Below are 22974 nucleotides of genomic sequence, written 5' to 3' on the forward strand. Positions count from 1 at the left end.
CTGTATTCTTCGGTATGCTGATGAATTGATTATTGAATTGATTGATCTATGTTTGGCAGGAGCTGTGACATCATGTTATAAACGCTTTCCTACTGTCTTTAACCCTTGTGTGCACAGTGTGCACTAAAGCGCTATCCCTCTCATATTGTGAGCTGTGTGACGAATGCAGTGTGCTCGCATTCTGATTGGTTCCCTTACTTGGTTTTAACAAGTCCCTAACAAGTACTGAGATTGCCTTAACGGCCCTATATTCAGGGCATGGAAAACGGATTTCAGCTGCGTTCCTTTCAACCAAGTGGTATTTTCCACGACCCTACTCGGCTCTTGATCCAAAATAAAAATAAAGAGACGGGGTCTAGTGGTACAGCTCACTTGATTGGATGACAGAGTCTGGGAACGAATGCCTGCGTTCCCCTGATTGGCCTTCATGGTTTGACTCTCTAGAGCTGCACTTGCCAGGGGGCGGGGTCTCAAGCAGGATGTAAATAGATCGGAGAAGGATGAATCGATCGCTTTGAGGTTGAGTCACTTCTCACTGAATGAATTGCTTTGTATTTTGTATGTGTTTTCTTTCTTTATGTCTTTGTACCTTAAAGGCCAGAAAATGAAAAAATAACAACTGTTATATTGTCAGATAAATGCTAGTGCCAGATCTTTTTTTTTCCACTATTATTTCATTAGAATATCTCAGAGGGACACACACACACACACACACACACACACACACACACACACACACACACACACACACACACACACACACACACACACACACACACACACACACTCTAATCTAAACTGCTGGCTCGTGTTGTACCTGTTTACGGCCTTAATGTCATCCAGCAGCGCTTACCAGACCGTCATGGAACAGCCCTCAGTTCCTTTTTTCTTCACTGCCAAAGACTCCTCTTCCTCATCCTCCACCTAAATAAATTATTATCATTAACTTCCACTGTTGTCTTTTGTCCGTGTAACCCCAACCCCGCTAAGAATACACCGACGTCCGGTGTTGTGTCAGTGTACAGGTCGCGGCTTCATCTGGACAGAGCGTCGGTCGTTTCGCTGAGTGGAAGGAAGGTACTCTTTATGCAGCGGTCGGGAATTTTCTTTCCTGAGCTGACACTAATAAACTTTGACCGTGGAGTCGGTCAAAGTTTCCCCAGAACTTTGACCGACTCCACAGGTTGGGGTTGGCTCATCTTCAAGAGCATGCTTTAGAACAAACACATCTTAGGATACAGCGACATGGCTAATTATTAGGAGTTTTACGCATTCATTTGATGGGTCATTGGTTTTCAGATGTGATAGCATGAAAGAATGATAAAAAGGCAAGAAAATGAGGGCACGTCCAACAACTTAGTATTTAATGCGTCCCTTAATGGATTCTCAACGGAAACAGCTAAGCAACCTTTTAAGGATAAAGAACAGCGTCTTCAGTCATCTCTACGGGTGCGAGTTCATAATCTTGAAGTGTTTTCAAATGGGATGCTTTAGTTTACCTTATTTCAAATGACAATGTAACAATATATATACCCTCATCTTCCCAAGTAACAACAGTTACCCCTTAAGGTTTTTTTCATTTCCTTCATTACACTTTTACAGCCCATTCTACTAGATTGAGAACACTCTTTCATAACCTAAAGTAAAGCGTTTGAGTAAACACAAGCATATGACTACAGCTTATGACAAATAGTGTTCCTCCTCACCAAACAATCTTCAAAACACGGTTGGATTCCGGAAGAAAGCAATATCATCCCACTGCAGACACAAATGGGCGTTCTCGTGTGGTGGGAGTTCCCCGTTTACGCAGACTGGAACGCCCCCTTCTTATTCTTCGTTGCCTTTCTCGCTGAACTGTATTAAAATTTCAAAGTGTACTACTCCGAAACCATGTAAATAGTGTTGTAAATAAACTTCCAAATCTTATTATCTTATTTGGCAAATGAATTCACATGGTGTTTCTTTTTACAATTTATTCGTTACCAGCATTCGTAGTGTTGATCAGCAGTGAAATAGTCTGTGAAATAGTGTTACCCCTTGTGGTTTTTTTCATGACGACCAAAGAAAAACAACAGTGTTACCCCCTATGTTTTTTTTTCATGACGACCAATTAAAAACAACAGTGTTACCCCTTAAGTCTTTTTTCATGACGACCAATAAAAAACGACTTATATTTTATTTGACAAAGACAACAGTGTTACCCCTTATGTTGTTTTTCATGAAGACCAATAAAAAACAACCGTGTTACCGCTTGTGGTTTCTTTCATGACGACCAAAGAAAAACAACAGTGTTACCCCCTATGTTTTATTTGATGAATATCGACAGTGTTACCCCTTATGTTTATTTCATGACGGCCGATAAAAAACGACAGAGTTACCCTCTTGTTTTTCCATGTTGACCAATAAAAAACGACAGCGACGTTTTTTTTTTTCGACGTTTTTGCAGGGATCCGAACCTGAGCTGTTCGGAGTATTATCCTCCGAACTTATCAATGCAACGTCCACGACACTTTTGATTTTTATTGGTCGCCATGAAAAAAAAAAAAATGAAAAAAAAAAATATATAAGGGGTAACACTATTGTTTTTCATCAGTCATCATGGGAAAAAAACATAAGGGGTAACACTGTCGTTTTTATCAAATGAAACGTAAAGGGTAACACTGTCGTTTTTTATCTGTCGTCATGAAAAATCCATAATGGGTAACCCTGTCGAAATGTATAGAATAAAACATAGGGGGTAACACTGTCGTTTTTATCAAATGAAACATGAGGGGTGACACTGTCGTTTTTCTTTGGTCGTCATGAAAAAAACCATAAGGGGTAACACTGTTGTTTTTTATTTGTCGTCATGAAAAAAAACATAAGGGGTAACACTGTTGTTTTTTATTGGTCGTCAAGAAAAAAAACATAAGGGGTAACTCTCTTGTTTTTTATCGGCCGTCATGAAATAAACATAAGGGGTAAACCTGTCGTTTTAATCAAATGAAACATGAGGGGTAACACTGTCGTTTATATTAAATGAAACATAAGGGGTGACACTGTCATTTTTATCAAATGAAACATGAGGGGTGACACTGTCATTTTTCTTTGGTCGTCATGAAAAAAACCATAAGGGGTAACACTGTTGTTTTTGATTGGTCGTCATGAAAAAAAACACAAGGGGTAACACTGTTGTTTTTTATCGGTCGTCATGAAAAAAAACATAGGGGGTAAGACTGTCGTTTTTTATCAGCCGTCATGAAAAAAAACATAAGGGGTAACGCTGTTGTTTTTTATTGGTCGTCATGAAAAAAAACACATGGGGTAACACTGTTGTTTTTTATCGGTCGTCATGAAAAAACATGAGGGGGAACACTGTCGATAATCATCAAATAAAACATAGGGGGTAACACTGTTGTTTTTCTTTGGTCGTCATGAAAAAAACCACAAGGGGTAACACTGTTGTTTTTTATTGGTCTTCATGAAAAACAACATAAGGGGTAACACTGTTGTCTTTGTCAAATAAAATATAAGTCATTTTTTATTGGTCGTCATGAAAAAAAACATAAGGGGTAACACTGTTGTTTTTTATTGGTCGTCAAGAAAAAAAACATAAGGGGTAACTCTCTTGTTTTTTATCGGCCGTCATGAAATAAACATAAGGGGTAAACCTGTCGTTTTAATCAAATGAAACATGAGGGGTAACACTGTCGTTTTCATTAAATGAAACATAAGGGGTGACACTGTCATTTTTATCAAATGAAACATGAGGGGTGACACTGTCATTTTTCTTTGGTCGTCATGAAAAAAACCATAAGGGGTAACACTGTTGTTTTTGATTGGTCGTCATGAAAAAAAACATAAGGGGTAACGCTGTTGTTTTTTATTGGTCGTCATGAAAAAAAACACAAGGGGTAACACTGTTGTTTTTTATCGGTCGTCATGAAAAAACATGAGGGGGAACACTGTCGATAATCATCAAATAAAACATAGGGGGCAACACTGTTGTTTTTCTTTGGTCGTCATGAAAAAAACCACAAGGGGTAACACTGTTGTTTTTAATTGGTCGTCATGAAAAAAAACATAAGGGGTAACACTGTTGTTTTTAATTGGTCGTCATGAAAAGAAACATGAGGGGTAACACTGTCGTTTTTATTAAATGAAACATAAGGGGTGACATTGTCATTTTTATCAAATGAAACATGAGGGGTGACACTGTTGTTTTTGATTGGTCGTCATGAAAAAAAACACAAGGGGTAACACTGTTGTTTTTTATCGGTCGTCATGAAAAAAAACATAGGGGGTAAGACTGTCGTTTTTTATCAGCCGTCATGAAAAAAAACATAAGGGGTAACGCTGTTGTTTTTTATTGGTCGTCATGAAAAAAAACACATGGGGTAACACTGTTGTTTTTTATCGGTCGTCATGAAAAAACATGAGGGGGAACACTGTCGATAATCATCAAATAAAACATAGGGGGTAACACTGTTGTTTTTCTTTGGTCGTCATGAAAAAAACCACAAGGGGTAACACTGTTGTTTTTTATTGGTCTTCATGAAAAACAACATAAGGGGTAACACTGTTGTCTTTGTCAAATAAAATATAAGTCATTTTTTATTGGTCGTCATGAAAAAAAACTTAAGGGGTAACACTGTTGTTTTTAATTGGTCGTCATGAAAAAAAACATAAGGGGTAACACTGTTGTTTTTTATCAGTCGTCATGAAAAAAAACATAAGGGAAATAATAGAAAAACACACATACATTTTAATGTCATGTATATCCTCTTTATCTTTATCACACAATATCTTTAATTTGAAACGTAATGCTATCATGTCATATATAACCACAGACATATTTAAACTATAAATCTCAGTGGGAAGTGGAGAGAGCTGTGAGCTACCCCCCTGGAGACCGGGGTTCAAGTCCGGTTGATGTCCGCTTTTGGAAGACTCTTATCGCTATTTCATGCGAATTATAAAGTCAAGTATAGCCATTGTTTTGACTTTATTCGGTGTCTTGATGGTGCATTGATCAATTCGGAGGTTAGTAGCTACTCCAAACAGCTCAGGTTCGGATCCCTGCAAAAACGTCGACAGGGGTACCGCTGTCGTTTTTTATTGGTCAACATGGAAAAAACACTGTCGATATTCATCAAATAAAACATAGGGGGTAACACTGTTGTTTTTCTTTGGTCGTCATGAAAAAAACCACAAGGGGTAACACTGTTGTTTTTCTTTGGTCGTCATGAAAAAAACCTTAAGGGGTAACACTGTTGTTTTTTATTGGTCTTCATGAAAAACAACCTAAGGGGTAACACTGTTGTCTTTGTCAAATAAAATATAAGTCATTTTCTATTGGTCGTCTTGAAAAAAAACTTAAGGGGTAACACTGTTGTTTTTAATTGGTCGTCAAGAAAAAAAACATAGGGGGTAACTCTGTTTTTTATTGGTCTTCATGAAAAACAACATAAGGGGTAACACTGTTGTCTTTGTCAAATAAAATATAAGTATTTTTTTATTGGTCGTCATGAAAAAAAACTTAAGGGGTAACACTGTTGTTTTTAATTGGTCGTCATGAAAAAAAACATAAGGGGAAACACTTGTTTTTCTTTGTTCGTCATGAAAAAAACCACAAGGGGTAACACTGTTGTTTTTGATTGGTCGTCATGAAAAAAAACACAAGGGATAACGCTGTTGTTTTTTATTGGTCGTCATGAAAAAAAACACAAGGGGTAACACTGTTGTTTTTATCGGTCGTCATGAAAAAAATATAAGGGGTAACACTGTTGTTTTTCATCAGTCATCATGGAAAAAAAACATAAGGGATAACACTGTCGTTTTTATCAAATGAAACGTAAAGGGTAACACTGTATAGAATAGAATAGAAACACACACGCACACACACACGCACACACCAATCAGATGGATCCGACCGGGATTTCCGTTGCGATGGGTTTCCTCCATCAGCGACTTATACAATAAACAAATTATGTAAAACAAAACCCCTCTTTCATTTTAAAATAATAGTATGCAAATATGTTGAATAGGCCTCCATCTTTGTTATGCTTTTAAAATGTTCCTATATAGCCTATTTTATAGCTTACACACTGATATTTTAAAACAGGAATGCGAAATGCGAAATGCATTCGCAGTATGCCTTGCGAAACCCAGTATGCCTTTCGAAACACCTCGTGATTATTATTAGGTTATAAGGACTGTTTCTTTAGCTCATGGATGAAATGGTTAATGGATTGACACTTTCTCATTTTAAGAAGTTAAGGAATGTTATACACAGCAATGGAATAAGAACAAATTAAGTCCACAAATACATGGAGGAGGAAAATATCTTTATTTACAACAATGAATACATTTTGTATAATTCGAATCAACAGCATAACAATATGTCAACCAACCAAAAACACACAAACACACACACTCATAAACAGGGCCCATATTGTGCCCATAAACAGTTGCTCTACAAAACTACAGATTTGGTTGGATTGCATTCACCTCCCTGCAAAGCAATATGAAATAACTGCCCAGGCGGGCTTTAGAATTTAACATCTTTTCTTGTGAGATTTGAAAACACGAGTCTTGACACGATAGAAAAATATGATAATTTTGCTGAATGCTTTACAATTTGTGTCCAGGGCAAAATGAAAAAATTATATTTCTTGTTAAAACTGCATATTAAGGGACAAGTTGCCAGCCGGAAATAGAGAAAGACGCACTTTAGTCTTTGGTAGAAATATAAACATTACATTTAATCGGCACACACAAACTAAACAATACCATTTGTTTTTTGTTAAACAACCAAGTATTCACCTTTAGCCTTGCTCAAGCCAGAGTCTTAACAAACTGGAGCCACAAAAAGGGACATACTGCCAATGTCGTGGTCGAGTCTGAAGTCTGGGAAGTGTTACGAGGTATTTCAGGCAAATGTAATCTCTTAAATAAAACCATACAAAATGGATGTGCACGAGTGGGGAGTCGGCGTTCAACCAATGCCTTAAAAACAAATCTGCAGGACAGTGAACGAACCATGCCCACCGCCGGTTGATTAAGAAGAGCCCACAGAAAAGATAACATTAGCCGTCAAGAGATATCCCCGTAAATAACACCGCTAAGACAAAACAAACACTGGTTCTATGGGTCGCAGAGGTCAGTGTTGGATCAACCGCTACGTTAATGTTAAAAGGATTATCAAAATGTAAAGCAGGGTTTACATCCACCCGAATATGTACAAACGACTGGGCACCCGGACGTCACTCCGAGGGGTATGGAGTCAAAACGCGGCAGGGTATAGTGCATTGGACGCGCGGTTACGTGAGGCATAGCAGCGGAGCATGTGTCACCAAACAGCTTGGTCTCGTTAGTCATAATAAGCGGCACCGGTTTCAACCCGATAGAGCTAATGCACGAATTAGAAAGTGAGGCCGCGTCGACGGATCGAAGCGTCTCACCATTATCATACAAAACACACTAAATAAGTTTTACATTTGAGAAATAAAAATGTCCTGCTGGCTCTGAGAGAGACCCCAACGCCAACCCGAGTGTCGGGGAGGGATTCCCTCTGACGCACGGGACTGGGCTCCTGGCCCCGGGACAGGCGAGTCTTGGAGAAGAGGCGGCGGTGGGGGGGGGGGGGAGAGAGCATGCTTGGCTCCGCCTCCACTGGCTGTGTTGGTGCTGCTGACTGTAGTCTCGGCTTCCTGTAAAAAAAAAAACCGTCTGTAGTTCTGGAGGGAGGAGTGGCGGGTTGTGATTCTACACTTTGGTAAACGTATTTCAGGGAGGTCCTCGTCTGGTTGTGGGTCGGTAGCACGCCCACGACGACGACGACGACGACGACAACGGGGGTTGGGGGGGGGTCAGGAGGAGAGGGCGAGGAGCACTCCCCCCTCCCACCACTAGGGGTGCTGTGCGGCCAGCTCCTGCCCTATGAAGCGGCGCAGGCGCTCCAGGTACTGGGAGTAGAGCTCGATGTCGTTGTGGCCGGCGCCCTCCACCCAGAGGGGCTCCACCGCCTTGGGGCAGCGCTCGTAGAGCGCCAGGCCGTGGGAGAAGTCGATCACCTCGTCCTCCGTCCCGTGGATGATCAGCGTCGGGGACGTGATCTTAGAGACCTTCTCGATGCTGAGGCGGGAGGGGAGGGGAGGGAGGTACAGAATACCGTTAGTATTAGCAAGGCAGCCAACGCTTTTAACCCAAGTGACTAAAGGCTCAGTTATGGTTCCACGTCGGCGCAACGCAAGGATCACACAGACGCTTCGACGCAGTCGTGAACCTGTTTTGGGCCTGCGTCGGGTTTTAGCGCTTAGTGGTTCTGAGCGGACCAATCACGTTGCGTAGGCCTTTTGGGAGGCGCACGTCCGGCCCTTGCGGTGGATGCAAGGACGGTCCGCAAGGACGTAATGGGTCCGTAAGCCCCCTTGCATTGCGTTGAGGTGGAACCATAAGTTAGCCTTAACAGTGAACTCAGGAGCATCTGCAGACTCTGCACCCGTCAGTGCGGAAGCAAAACGGGCAAGGTGCGAATACCAGGACAGGAAGAGACATTTGATTGGTTAACCTCAGAGAGCGAACTCTGAGCTTGTTGACAACTTACGGCTGAGCAAAGTCAACCCGTAAAGGACTCCTCGAAGCAGCTCAGCAGTCGGATTTACAAGAGTAAGTAAATTAATTAAATCGTAAAAGGAAAACCAAAACGCCCTCTTTCAGATCGTCGTCACATTTTTACATTTTCTTCTGATTCTTATTTGTTTAGGTCTCCAATCACTACGGACAGGTTTAGGGAGGGTGTAGCCGGAATGTTTGACTGAGGTTACCTGGTCAGTGTAAACACCCTGCAATAGCATGGTTTAACCAACAGATGGCGATTTGAGTATATATTTACCTCTTACTAAATACTTTTGAAATCTTGTGCATTAAGGTTGGGATTTGGACCAGGATCTTAGAGATGGTTTACCCTTCAATGCAATATTTAACCAGGAAATAAAATGAGGACCCTAATGGTTCCTATTACACACACACACACACACACACACACACACACACACACACACACACACACACACACACACACACACACACACACACACACACGGAGGATTCACAAATGACGGCATCAAGGTGGACTAGTGTGATTTCGATTTTGTCCTTTTTATATTAGTACTATCAACAGATTCATTTATAATAATCGATCTTTGTAAGGTTGCGTGGCGCTTCCCAATCAAAGAAGACAACCCCTCCCCCGGCCCTAGCAGCGGTCCGTGGCGGGCGCGGGACTCACTTGGGGAAGGCGTCGAAGCAGTAGGTCTTCTTGGTCTCGGGGAAGGCCACCCTCATGCCGGAGGTGAGCGGGGAGTGGAGCACGACGGCGGCGCACTCGTACCGCGACGCCAGGTCCACCGTGGGCACTGTGCCGATGCTCTGGCCGTACAGGATGATGTTCTCAGGGCTGATGCCGTACCTGGGGAGGGGGGGGAGGGGACACATTCAATATCCTCTGGGCTAGAAAACAAGTACCACTGGGGCGGAAGTAGCTCAGGAGTTAGAGCGGGTTGGCTGGTAACCGCAAGGTTGCTAGTTCGATCCCCGGCTCCTCCTAGCTGTGAGTGTCGAGGTGCCCCTGAGCGAGACGCCCACACCCCGACTGCTCCCGACGAGCCGGCTGTCACCTTGCATGGCAGACACCGCCGTCGGTGTGTGAATGTGTGTATGAATGGGTGAATGTCAGGCAATATTGTAAAGCGCTTTGGGTAAAAGCGCTATATAAATGCAGTCCATTTACCGTTCAAGTACATTGTGCCATTTAGACATCTTTTATCCAAAGACCTTTGAATGTGAGTCCGACCAGCCTAGGAACCAGACGCATCTGCAGTCTCCTGTTTTATGATATCCGGCCTCACGCCTCCTCCACGGCGCTCCCATAGGGCGCTCTCTGTACAGCCATCGTATCAAACCCGCCCCCCCCCCTATTCAATACACCGTTCTGATTGGACCTGACCCGGGCCAGGACTGCTGAAAATCAGTCTGGACGGAAGGGGGGGGTTTGGGGGCATATTCCATAACAAATACATGAGCTTGAGCTCGCAGATACATCTGCAAACTCCTCCATCTATAGGCTTACTTCACCCCCCCCCCCCCCCCCAGCGGCGTTCTGTCCGTACCGCGTGCGCAGTGCGTGCCAGGCGGCGTCGATGTCGGCGTAGAGGTTCTTCTCCGACGGCTTGCCCGTGCTGGCGCCGTAGCCGGCGTAGTCGTAGGAGAAGATGTTGCAGTTGATCCGCGTCCCCAAGCCGATGTAGAAGCTGCTCATCTGACCCAGGTCCACCGCATTACCGTGGGAGAAGAGCACCGTGAACCTGGGGGGGAGAGGGAGAGGGAGAGAGGGAGAGGGAGAGAGATTTAAAGGGTTAGGTAAAGCCCAGTCTAAATGAGACCTTCGGCCTACGAGTTAAAGAAAATAAGCGTTCCGAGCGTCTTTTAATCGGAAGTAAGAGACTTGGGTCTGCTGTTAACCCCTGTTGAACAACTTTACATATTTTAGTCATCAATAAACACACAATAAGTTCACAAAGACTTTGTGAGACCAAAAGGTTTCAACTGTTAATAAGGTATTTTTGGTGTACTTGCCTTTTAACTAAATGATACCTTTGTGCTATTTTTATAAACTGAACGATTTGACTGCTTGATTAAAGGCATTAAGAGGCCACTCCCCTTAATGTCGACTGTTGTTTCAAATTAGTCACACAAATTAACTGAATCATGAGAAATGACAAAACAAAATCAAATGGTTTTAGAATAAAGCAGAATAATCCACGTTTAAAAAGGTATTTGGTGACAGAGTTCTGGACACTCTGCCTTCTATCTTGCTCCTATAATGTCATCATTATCATTCTAACTTTCAGTTTATCCATCTCAGCGTGTGGACTTGTAGACGATAGACTGAAGCCTCGAAGTCCGTCTCCTGCCAACAGGCGTTTCACTGCCAATAGCGGCCTGGGCTGGATCCATTTCAAATCACTTGTACTTCTGGGCATTTTGTAGCAGGGTATCGGCTGGCTCTGGCCCGTTATTTATGACCTTTTGCCATTTAGAGAAATGGAAACCACAGAAATTGTAAAAGTATTATCCTGTTCCTTCTTCGAGGGGCTTTTTGTTCAGACACCGATGCAGTTATTGCTTTGCTCCCGGGCATTCTACCCAGAACACAACACTGCTGCCATGTTGGGTTAAGTTTGAACGTATTCAAGTGGGTAATGCTAGATAGCCCTCACGACAGGATTGATAGGTCGGTAACGTGACCACCTCTATTTCTTATTCATTGATTTGGGGAATTTAGGAGTGACAGAGGAAGCAAAGTTCAACAGCAAGGAGGGCATCTGTCTGTGAGTGTGTCTGAGTGTGGCTAATTCCCCCCACAGACACTTTGAAGCCTGCAAAAAGAAGAAGTGAAAGAAAAAGCAAAAGAAAACTAAAAAGATAAACAATACAGAGAAGAGGCAGACGACAGACGGCAGGAAGGTGAAGCCTTTCAACCACAACAGGATGTCAGGGATGAGGGAAGCAGCACAGACACACTGGGACAACAACCAGCCACACAACTAGGGGGGGGGACGGGGGGACGGGGAGGACTCACCTGGCAGCGGGGGCACAGCGGATGTACATGCAGCTCACTTTGTTGCCGCGGGCCGAGCGCGTGAGGAACACATCGGTGGTGTCCAGCTCCCGCTGGGAGTACTGGAACTCGGCGCGGTCCATCAGGTGGAGCTTCCAGCCCAGGCCGCCCGCCGCCCCGGGGGGCAGGGCCGGGCCGGCGTCCGGGTCGGGTATGAGGGTGTAGGTGGGCTCGGGGGGCAGGAAGGCCAGCTTGGCGGCGATGCGGCCGGGGAAGGGGGGGCAGCAGAACAGGCAGCACAGCTCGCTCAGAGAAAGGCCGTTCATAGTGTACTGTGGAGAGAGAGAGAGAGATGAAGAGAGAGATGAAGAGAGAGAGAGAGAGAGAGAGAGAGATGGACAGGGGATCACTGTCTAATGAATACGCATTGATCACAGTGTTGAGACAATGCAGTGATTATGATGTGGTGGCGTATAAGGCATCCTGTGTCTTCCTGACTGCACATGCGATTTAGGGAAGATAAATATACGTTTGGTCTAAGTAGACATTGTAATGTTGACATTATCATTCAATACAATTCATGACTATTCTACTTTAGCTGGTTCATCTCCTCTCGGCTGACGAGTTGTACAGAATTGACTTTGGTTGTCACTCTATGCAAGCAATGGAGTGAATCCTCCGATTGACCAATAAGCACGGACTTTGGATCACAACAATGTCAACTAATTAAGTGTTCATGTTATGTCTATAATGTGTGCAGATGACGGTAAAAGAAACTATACCTGTTGAGATGAAGGTCGTATTTAGGTTCGTTAAGTTATAAAACAGACTAAAGGAACAGTTCCACACAGCAATATTGCCACACACACACAATGACAGCAGAAGTTAAAGCGTCCAGTCAGCAGGAGACGGAAGGAGTAAGCTGAAGATAAGCCCGCGGGCCAACGCGTTATTCACAGCCCGTAAGAACCGCACAGAGTTCTGATATCGAGGTCCACATCAGATCCATGTCCGTCATCGATCAGAGGATAACGAGTGATTTAACTCTGAAGTCTGTAAAAGTGAAGAGAAAAGGCAGATCCGTCCCCTCGTTAAAACTTGGCTTAGCGTTGTTGACAGCTGGCTCCCAGGTTTACAATCCGATCTAAACCAAAACCACCCGATCCGGATCTCCACACATTAAACCAAGCCCATAATCGCTCGGTTATGGTTTTACGGATCAAATATCCACACAACACAGTTCCGTGTTTCCACTGTTTGTTGATCCGTGAAGCTCGTCGATTTCTGCGGTCGGTAACGCGAGTCACGAACAACCGGAGGGTCCAGTCTCTCCGCCCCGGTCCAAGTCCACCGGGACACCGGCCAGGAGATAACACTGCGGCTAGTATCAATATCGATGCACTTTATGTTTCAACTAACTTTACAGTCGCGGCTGTCATTTAAATTAACCCCTGCTTTGCCGAGTGTTTCCCTTCTCTCCTTACCGCATCCGGAAGTGACAACCGGGAGGAAATGACGTCAGAGAGCTTCGGTGGAAAAAACCGGGAAGCGACCCGGGACCGGACTGATCCCGGGACGGGGCTTATCGCGGTGTGGCCACTGGTAACAAATAATACTGGAACGATGAAAAAGTAGGGTGTTCTTCCCTCTGTAATTTTGATTGATAAAAGTCTGAAAGATCCCGATGAATAATGTGCGTGCGCACGTTGGCTGCGCAGTTCCCTACGTGTCCACCGCGCGCGGTCCTCTCAGACAGTAGACGTGACGTCATAACCCAAAATAAAAAGAACGACAGAGTCAGAGTTTTCAAAAACTCTTAACAAAGTGAGAGTGATAACAAGTTTAATTTAATGAAATCAATGCACCTGGAGGAAAACACTCGAGTGTACCTTTGCCATTTATAACTGGCTTAGTCCCTTCATCCTGCCCTCTGGCACCGGGCAGGGCGCATGGAGCACATGGGCCCTAATAGGATGAATGGATGCACCCCAGTTGAACCGAACGTCCGCCTCGCAGATCCAGAGGATTCCAAACGTTTGATACAAATGTATGTACTACGGACAGGTTCAGGGCCACATGTGAATATATATTATAGTCCAGAGATTAAAGTCAGAATACTGAGTTGAAAATCGGAATAAAAAGAGTTCTGAGATTAAAGTCAGAATTCAGACTTTAAACTCAGACAAATATTCACATGTGCTCCTAATCCTCTATGCTTTCATCCTCGTTGGTGAAAGATGAGGACTCGCACTCTTGAAACATATTGTCGGCTATAATAACTCTCTTCCTGGATCCAACCCCAGGGTTTGGGTCAATAACCCTGTATCCTGTATCCCACTGGAATAGTGTCACATGGGTAAAAAAAATAATAATACATTTGCCCTACATATTGTAACCTCATTAAGGAGTCGATAATTGTGTTTTACTGCCGGTTGACATTTTCTTATTTTGCATAAGTTGTGCCTTATAAGCCATCTAATGTGTCCTAATATTTCTAACCATCGTGTTACAATTTAATTCCAAGTCCACTGACTTAATTTCATGCTTTTCGGACACAGTAAATTGGCCAGAGATTCAGAATGTTGTACAGAATATTATGGAAGGCGAATGTTGCAGCAGGCATGGTCCCTCCATCATGGATGATGGTGATAATCAGTGATACTTTGTCTCAAACATAGTTAGGTAAATAAATAATAATAATGCAGGAAAAATCCACGATTTTGCCTTCAACAACTGAAAATGCAGTACAACTGCTTCTCTGTTTTACCAAATGAAGACTTCGACTTAGTCAACGTTTATATTTAATGGCCTCTGGGGATACGGTCATAAACATTGTTTTGTGTAGTAAAGGGACCCACGCAGCAAATTGCCCATTGTCTGACGCTATTTCTTCTTGTGTTTTGCCGAGTCGGAAATAGCCCAGAAAGATTAGTATGTGCAGCAGAAAGGAAAGACAATCGTATACAAATCAGTGAATGTTGTTTGAAATTATTTTCATAGAAGTGCTTATTGGAGAAATGGTCTGCAACGAAATTAATACACTCAACATTTCAATGTGTATTATTGTGCCAAAAAGAAAAAAGGAACAGCTTTTTAAAATAAACTTTGATTTTATTGTTTTACGTACTCTTACACATCATACAATCCTAAATTCTGAAAGAAAATCAAAAGAAGATATCTGGTGGTGTATCTGGGGGACTGGAAACCATTTCCTGCAGGACATAATATTATGAACATTGTAGATTTCAGAAATGAATTGAGCTGTAACTAATACTGTTCCTTACGCAAGTTTTGCAGTAATAAGATTCACTCAGACAACTCTATCTCCTCGTATTAATTCTTACCCATACTTCTATCTGATGAAGGCAATGATTATGTTACATTTTCTACAAGACTAGAATGGCAGAGACTGAGAAATCAGAAGTAACTCGAGAGAGATGGGTATACGCATCAAAGAGGAACCCTAGAATATCTACAGTGTGGCTGCCTTAACTGCTGGTGCTAAATTCTCTCAGCAAGGAAAAACTGCTGTGATTAAACGGTCTCAGATAATATACATTAGAGCTGGCTTATGTCTGTCTCTGGTTAAAAATGAAAATAATAATAAAACCGCCCATCATCAGAACTCTATCTCCAGGGGTATCGTTTGATAAATATGACACATCACTGCAATGCTGGGTTGTTGTGGTGGTTTACATTCAAACCGCTCACATTTTTCAAATAAATAAATACAAAAGGAAGATATGAGCAGTCATGAGAAAAGGTGTGAACTGACAACGGCTTGGTTCGCGCATCAGAACAATCATCCGCAGCCAACGCACGGATCCTTCTGTGACACGCCAGCCCTCTGAACCCCTCTGCAAGCCTTCATTGAGCATGACAAGGGCCTGTCAAGCAACACCGTCTCCAATCATCGCCTGGGAGTAGTATATTATCATTGTTTTTAGAGAAGTCTCAGAATGGACCCTTCAGAGCTGGTTCTTATCACAGAGCGCCCGGGCCTGTGTATGTAGCATCAACACCGAACCATCCTGTGACTGCCAACCAGAGAGTACAGGAGCCAATGTTCCACTACAGCTGAAGCACAAATGAAACCCAACAAGGTTCTGGGGGGCTTTTTGGTTCCTGTTTCCTTGAAGTGACCGAGGTGTTGGATTTCAGACCCTGTGTGTTCCAAACCGCTAAGCTCCTTTAGGCCCGTCCATCAGTAAGACTTTAAAGATAGTTGGGTGATAAAAGCCAATTCTACCATCAGCCAGGCCAGGACTAAATACAGCTCTGACAAACGAGTGATATCCTGTAGTTCTATAGTGGAGGAGAAGCAATTCACATTATACGGCAGCACCATAGAGGGGAGGGGGGGGGGGGACTACAACAGGCATACAAGTGGCTATTGTCTGCATCTATTGACTCTTTTTTGTTGATATACAGCCATGATGGAGGAAAAAACAATGGCGGAACTCAAAAACTACCGCTGACATTAGTTTGGCCTAAAAATCAAACTACATGGCTTCTCTACTATTAGTAATTTTGTTATTTAAGAAAAAGAATCATAGGGCTTATCGCGGGATAGCTATTACCAAACCTTCTGAACACTTGAAAACAAAAGGAAACCCAGTTACAGCCTTGTGGCGATGACTGACCTTAACATCCACATAGGCAGCCTGTTTCAACACACTTTACGAGACCTGCCGTGACGACAGTGCAGGGCTCGGGTCAATTAAGTGAGAGGGTACACAAGAGAATCCCATCCATCCATATGGATGGCTGGACCATTGGCCTGATAGAGTGGTACTTGGTCAGGGAGGTCTTGGACCTACACCACGTGATACAGCACAGCAGGAAAACCTCAGTAGTCTAGCCGTGTTCCCGTTGGGTTTGACCTCCTCAAAAGATCCACTATTTCACCATATCTTTAGATAACACTATCATTTAGCAGATTATTTTATCCAAAGGGATAACCCCTATCAAGGTGGGGGCGAGTTAATTGTGTAGCCACAAGCGATCCTTTGCAAAGTTACATAGTGCAGGTTCAAGTAGGCGATCATTTCAACGCTTTAAACAGTCCTGCATGTGACACTTGTCTTGGTAAGCCAATGAGTGGAACATTCTCTACAACCGTTATCCAGACCTTTAGATGGAAAATGAATAACCTATCGATCAACGGGGGCGATAAAACCAGTGCTTTGTGTGGCACTCTCTTTTGGGCATTAATGAAAAGCACTTTATACAGACAGTTTTTTTTATACCATAATCCCAACACCCTAAAAAGGTCTTCTGGCAACAATCTACATACAAGTATACTATACGAGTAGGAGTCATATGGTATTTACATTTGGGAAGAAATCAAAAGTTAGTAGAGTCCAGTTAAGGTGAACCTTGGCGGCGGTTTAAGCCATGCATTGCTTTGTGCTAGGGCTGTGTCTTCAAACAGTCTCACTTCTTTTTCCCCACACTCGGCAGTCCAGTACAAAAGAACGGCGCCCCCTACGAATGACTGCGTACGGACGCATGCATACGGGGGGGGCTCTCGGGGGGGGGGGTGGTGGCTGAGGGAGATCTTCGGGGACTCTCCGGAAATCGGACCACGACTTTTAAGCACAGCAAAGCAAATCTTTATTATTGCAACGGAATCGACCCCCCGCCGGCCGCGGCCGTCTGAATGTCACCGTGGAGCGAGCGGCAGCCGGTTCTCGCTCCGCGCGTCTTAGTGGTCTGCTGGTGGTCAGAGGAAACGGGAGCTCCGTGGTACTCCAGGGGAAACGGAAAAGAAAAAGGGGGGGGACCCGCCTCTACCCAGACAAGACGGTCCCCCTCCTAAATCCAAGAGCGCGCACGCGGGGGGGGGATATGCCGGGGCAGGCCTGCTTCTGCACAGATGGACTTTAGAAAGGATGGAGAATGTCCCCCCCGCCCACCCCCCCAGACGCTGAACGAAACTGCTGCTGTGGCACCCGTTTGTCATCTTCAAACGCCGCTCCACCCCGTCGTGTTTCGCTCCCCAAACCCAAAGATGACCAGATACTAAACTGCACAACCTTTGACCTGACGGCTTAACTGGACTCGACTCTTAATATGTCAAGAGCTGGTATATTTTTCAGTAAAATGGTTACATAATCATGATGGAATACTTAAATAGAATTGAAAAGGTTAATGGCAAACCCCTGAAACCGATTTGCCGACACATGCCTCCCCCCCCCCCCCCCCCCCCCCAAACCAACCAAACGATAAAAAAATAAATAGACTGCAATCACACAATTCAAGCTAACTACAATATATTAATATAGATCTTCTGATGTCATACGCTCAATCTAACAAAAAAGGAGAAAAAAAATAAATGTACATAAATCAATCACTTGGTTGAAGTAAAAGCCCCCCCCCCGCCCCCAAGACCTAGCCCTCCCCCCCCCCCCCCACTCTGCGCCCACTCTGACTGCTCATGCACCCCACATCAGTAGAATCAACTCATCAAACGCTCTCTGAACACCACGGAGCCACCGATTGGGTGAGCACAACACGAGGAGAGGGGGAAGAAAACACTTCTAAAATTGGATAAAAAATAAAACCGGCCAAATCATCAATCTGCTTATTTTTTGTTAAAGGGAGTAAATCATTAGAACTCCCAAAAATGTTTGAGAGGAAAAAAAAAAAACAGCGTCCTGCAGAACTCCCGGTCCGTTCCTTAGGTTGCTAGCTTTGGACCAATGAGCCGAGTCTCTCCTTCTCGTGTGGGTTAACCGTTGGCTCACTCCACCCCCCGGTTTCACCACTTCACCCCCCGTGGTTTCATCATTTCACCTCAGCAACAGCCGACCACAGGCCACGCCCACAGGCCACGCCCACAGCCCTCTCTCCATGCTCTAGGTTATGGTCACTCGCCATTTTCACACGCACACACACACACAAAGTTTCAAACCGTTCAGTTTCAAACCGTGACTGGAGGAGAGAGAGAGAGAGCGAGGGGGAGAGAGGCTTACAGGGGGAGGGGTGGGACCGCACCTAGCCCCCCCCCCCCCCCCCCTCCCCCCCTCCCATGGAACCCGGAAAGCCGTTCGCAAGTCAGGGTGGATTTATCCCGCCGTCCGTTTCTACATTGTTCCAATTATTCACGCAGGTCAAGAGGAAGAGGAGGGGCCGCCGCGGCGCACGCCACCAACCCCCCCCCCTCATAACTTCTGGATCTTCTCCGCCACCACGATGGGGTTCTCCTTGCGGATGCGGGCGGCGGCGGCGCCCCGGTAGTCGTAGGGACAGTCGTGTTTGTCGGAGTAGCGGTGGATGGCGCAGAACAGGTTCCCGCAGCGGCAGTCGAAGCCTGCAGGGGGGAGCCGGGAGAGGACCGGAGTCAGTCCAATACAGAAGCTCCCATCGTCACTCCAGTTACACAAAGCATTTCACACTGTGCGCGCCCCCATGTGTGTGTGTGTGTGTGTGTGTGTGTGTGTGTGTGTGTGTGTGTGTGTGTGTGTGTGTGTGTGTGTGTGTGTGTGTGTGTGTGTGTGTGTGTGTGTGTGTGTGTGTGTGTGTGTGTGTGTGTGTGTGTGTGTGTGTGTGTGTGTGTGTCAGTACACTGTGAAATGCGCCACAGGACTGCAGTATGTTACTCTCGGGTCCAAAGTCCCTCTCTTCAGAGTGCAATCATTGCACTCAATGTGGAACTGGTGCTTTTCAATGCAATGCTGAATGGAGTGCATTTATAAATATCGCAAAACTGTGGCCACCCCTTTATAATTAGTGCCTGACATTCACCCAGTCATACACACTTTGTTGAGGTTGCCATGTTACATGTGACAAAATTCATACTTAAAAAAAATACACATCAATGTTGATTCTATTACAGAAGCTGTCTTGGCCAAATGGGTAAGACTAAAGGTTATTTAATTTCTATCAACCTCCTTTTTTACACACATCAAATCAAATAAACCAAAAATGATAGCCGTTAAAAACAGATCAGTATATTAATGTGCTGCATTGATTTAGAAATTAGGACAACATTTTTTTGTTGCATTAAGCCTCTGCATTACAAAGAGATAAGGGCTTTAACAGTGGGGGGGGGGAGAGAAGCAGAACCTCATTAGGCAGCTCTGGTGACCCATAAACCTTTGAACCCCGCCTGAGCCGACGGCTGTGTGTGCGTGCTGCATTCCTTTAAGGCCCTTTCCTTCCTCACCAGTAAGGCCCACTTTCTTCCGGCAGGAGAAACAGCGGTTCTTCTTCTTGTTTTTATCGGGGGTCTGGTCACCGTCAGAAGAGGTCTGTGCTGCTTCCCCCTGGGGCCCTGAGACAATAAAAACACACACACACACACACAGGGCATATTGACCGAGGCACGTGCAATCTGTCAAATCCCTCAGCAACAGCAACATCTGGGAGGGGGGGGGACACACACACACACTAATTGGCTTAAGTTTCAACAGTGAATCAACGTACCCATGACGAGGACCAGGAGAAGGCGAGAGAACGTCTCGCAGACAGTCAGGGTGGGAGAACGAGTCGGCTGAGAAGGTCAGAGCGAGCCCCACACCACCGGACTGTACTGCGGTGAAGCGCTACGCATAGGTCACCGCACCGCCTGGGGGTCTCACCTGTGTTTTTGGATGTGCCCTCCTCTTCGTCTTCGTCAGCCTCGGCCCGGTCCGAGTCTACGGTTGCGGCCGTGTCTTGGGAGATGCTCATGGCGGTCATCTGTTGGGTCACTGGGCTGGGCGAACTGGGACTGAAGAAAAAAGGTCAAGACATCGAGTGAAACCAGTTTGGGGACAGAATGCACCGGGCCACTGGGCCTGTCGCGTCACTCGCGTGTGTCTCGCACGTCTGACAATTAGCTGCTTTCCCCCCGCCAATTTGATTTTCAATTTGACGAATCAGAAATGAGATCTGGTTTCCTCCCCTCGGTTCAGGGTTGTTCAACACCAGACCGCACGCGCCAGCGCGCCTCACGCTGTAACTACATTATGATGCGTCGCAGGGACGTCCTCTGAAAGACCCTTCGACGCTCAGAGAGCCCCCCTGGTTTAATTAAATTAAGGCTTCATCCTTCAGTATAGAAGAGGGAGAATTAACAGAAGGGACTGAGAATGAAACCAATACAAAATGCAAATGTTTGAGTCTTGGTGTCGTCAACGGAAGGCCACAGATGCGGTTCATTTGAGAACATGACGAACCCGGTTCAATCTTTCACCGTGATAACGCTGCACTCGTCTTCTGTCGTTAATCCTCGCGACGACTTCGGGCCGTCCCGAAAACGTCTTTCAAGTTCAACGTTGTGATAATGAATTGCACGGGTATCGTTTGAAGCGCTTAAAACAAACCACCAGACAAGTGATTGAGTGTCTGTGTGTGTGTGTGTGTGTGTGTGTCTGTGTCTGTGTCTGTACCTGGGCGTTCTCTCCTCCGGGGGCGTCCCCACCTCCCCTTCGCAGGGTTCCGAGGCGGCGACCTCCACAGACGCACCGGCTGCTGCCGGGGAGCCCAGAGGTGAGACAGCAGCTGGGAGGAGGATGAGACGGAACAGACACTCAGTATCGACACAGTGCAGCGCGCCGACACCCAGCCTGCAACTCACACTATGCATCGGCGTGTATTGACTTATGTCACACACATGCCACCCATGGCCTATACACGTCTGCCACAACAAATAAAATATCTGTGGTTGTGGTGGACCGCCCCATTCGGTGGTTGGACCTTCCTGCCAAGCCTTTGACAATACCAGGGAAAATAGCCACTTCGCCACTCAAAAGGTTACCCCCCCCCCCTCCCATATGTGCCCCCCTTTCCTCATGGGGGTACCCCTCCATCACCCTCGTACCTTTTTCTCCCGGGGGGCTGGACCGCCCCCCTCCCTGTTGTCTCTGCAGGTGTTCCTTGTAGCAGACAGAGCACATGCCATTGGTGCGGGGGTTACCATAGAAACCACATCCCATCGTGCAAAGCATTGGCACTTGCGTTTGATTGGTCTCCTGTGCCATACTCTCTGAAAGAAAAGGGGTAAGGGGGATGGGAGAGGATCTGCCTGGAAACAGGGTTGGAAAAGTTAGTCGATATAGTTCAGAGACTGGAACTACATCCCGGGGTACACTTGGAAGATGTAAAGTAGAGTTATGGGAAAGGACCGGATTCAAATTAGATGATAAATCCAATTTATCTACTTGGCTGTGATAAAACAAAAATCATCATCATTTGAATAAAACCTTAGTGTCAACAAACTTAATCGAAAAAAAAAAAAAAGGATCAATCGTAAACAACATTTCACAAAGAACACAAACAACTGCTATATGCCCTGGGGGACTTTAAACAGGTCGTCATTCGACTGTCAAGCCAACAAGGCAGAAACTCTAGGGAGCGTGAACAACAAGGGGTCCGTGACAATACAGCGCGTTACTATAGCGGTGACCCCCTGGCTCTCTGGCAGCAGTGTGTTCTGGTCGGATTCAGAATATGACGTGTATCAGTGGTGTTTGGATCAGGATAAGCAACATTCATTGAGAAAAGGATGACAACTAGGCCCACGGACTCACGTACACAACACCTATCAAATCATCCCAATAAACCCCATAGCTTCGCGTTTCTTTCAGGGCTGACAGGAGAACAGCAATAGGACCGAGGGCCGAGTGGAAACACTTTTAGTGTTCAGGCAGCGGCCGACACAACCATGGCGTGTTGTGCTTGTATCGCTCAAAGCCCAACGCTGTCGACATTAGCCCGACAGGCTAGCTGTCCGATGTGTTGTACATGCCATTTAAACCCCAATACAACAATAACATAACCCAGAAATAGTAATATCTCAATGTATCGCAAAGAAAAAGTCGAATAAAGCCATCCTCCGTGGAAATCAGCAGCAACGCTTTGGATTATTTGGATCAAAACTGGATCATTGTATTGGATAGCCAACAGCTAGCAGGCTAGCATTAGAAGCTAGCCGAAAAACAGTGCGCATCTCCCACGGTGACCCGGTACTGGTGCCGTTCCACCATATAAATTCACCACATGTAACCGGAATAAAGACGTACCTGTTATCGACCGAGCCGAGCGGTGCGGACGACCTGAGTCTACGAGTGTGCCCGGTCCCCTCCGGTGCGCGCGGCCTCCCCAGCGCAGCCTCCCGACATCAGACAGCAGCGACCATGACGTCACCCCCAGCAACAATTAATCACTTCTTCAGAGGGTTGAAGGACTTAAACCTGTTTTGACCATAAAAACAACATACATATGTATGTATGTACCAACCATATAGGGACTTTAACCAAACATATACAAATGGCGATTATTTGGTCTTTATATCAACATGGTATGCCATGGGAATTGTCATCACAAACTAAACTAAAATAGTAATTTAGAACATACACTGAAAAGTCAAGCCTGACAATGGGTCG

At 45.2% G+C, this 22974-nt stretch overlaps 2 protein-coding genes across 3 annotated transcripts; both read right to left on the bottom strand.

Annotated features, from left to right (window-relative positions):
- Positions 1-6309: 6309 nt before the first annotated feature.
- Positions 6310-13235, bottom strand: abhd17ab (abhydrolase domain containing 17A, depalmitoylase b). Its single transcript, XM_060066544.1, has 5 exons — positions 12385-13235; positions 11624-11934; positions 10152-10346; positions 9272-9451; positions 6310-8115 (listed from the first exon to the last, which is right to left on the bottom strand). Exons 2-5 carry the CDS (start codon positions 11926-11928, stop codon positions 7890-7892), a joined length of 906 nt encoding a protein of 301 aa, XP_059922527.1. The 5' UTR covers positions 11929-11934; positions 12385-13235; the 3' UTR covers positions 6310-7889.
- A 5366-nt stretch (positions 13236-18601) lies between these two features.
- On the bottom strand, positions 18602-22741 carry zgc:77486 (uncharacterized protein LOC405808 homolog). 2 transcript variants are annotated; one of them, XM_060068118.1, is made up of 6 exons: positions 22612-22741; positions 21411-21610; positions 20980-21091; positions 20188-20318; positions 19773-19880; positions 18602-18917 (listed from the first exon to the last, which is right to left on the bottom strand). In XM_060068118.1, the coding sequence occupies exons 2-6, from the start codon at positions 21568-21570 to the stop codon at positions 18769-18771; spliced, it is 660 nt and encodes a 219-aa protein (XP_059924101.1). In that variant the 5' UTR covers positions 21571-21610; positions 22612-22741; the 3' UTR covers positions 18602-18768. The 2 variants fall into 2 exon arrangements, with proteins under 2 accessions (XP_059924101.1, XP_059924100.1); XM_060068117.1 differs by having other exon boundaries at positions 21411-21614; positions 22611-22731.
- Positions 22742-22974: the final 233 nt, after the last annotated feature.

Source organism: Gadus macrocephalus, chromosome 12, assembly GCF_031168955.1.
Source record: "Gadus macrocephalus chromosome 12, ASM3116895v1".
NCBI lineage: Eukaryota > Metazoa > Chordata > Actinopteri > Gadiformes > Gadidae > Gadus > Gadus macrocephalus.

Excerpts from the sequence above, each read along its gene's own strand:
- abhd17ab (XM_060066544.1), bottom strand. The coding sequence starts at position 11,928 with ATGAACGGCCTTTCTCTGAGCGAGCTGTGCTGCCTGTTCTGCTGCCCC. Across the intron at positions 10,347-11,623 it reads CGCTGTGCCCCCGCTGCCAG|GTTCACGGTGCTCTTCTCCC; the intron begins GTGAGTCCTCCC and ends TCTCCCCCCCAG. Across the intron at positions 9,452-10,151 it reads TGGCACGCACTGCGCACGCG|GTACGGCATCAGCCCTGAGA; the intron begins GTACGGACAGAA and ends CCCCCTCCCCAG.
- zgc:77486 (XM_060068118.1), bottom strand. The coding sequence starts at position 21,570 with ATGGCACAGGAGACCAATCAAACGCAAGTGCCAATGCTTTGCACGATG. Across the intron at positions 21,092-21,410 it reads CAGCCCCCCGGGAGAAAAAG|CTGCTGTCTCACCTCTGGGC; the intron begins GTACGAGGGTGA and ends TCCTCCTCCCAG. Across the intron at positions 18,918-19,772 it reads GAAGAAAGTGGGCCTTACTG|GCTTCGACTGCCGCTGCGGG; the intron begins GTGAGGAAGGAA and ends TCCCCCCTGCAG.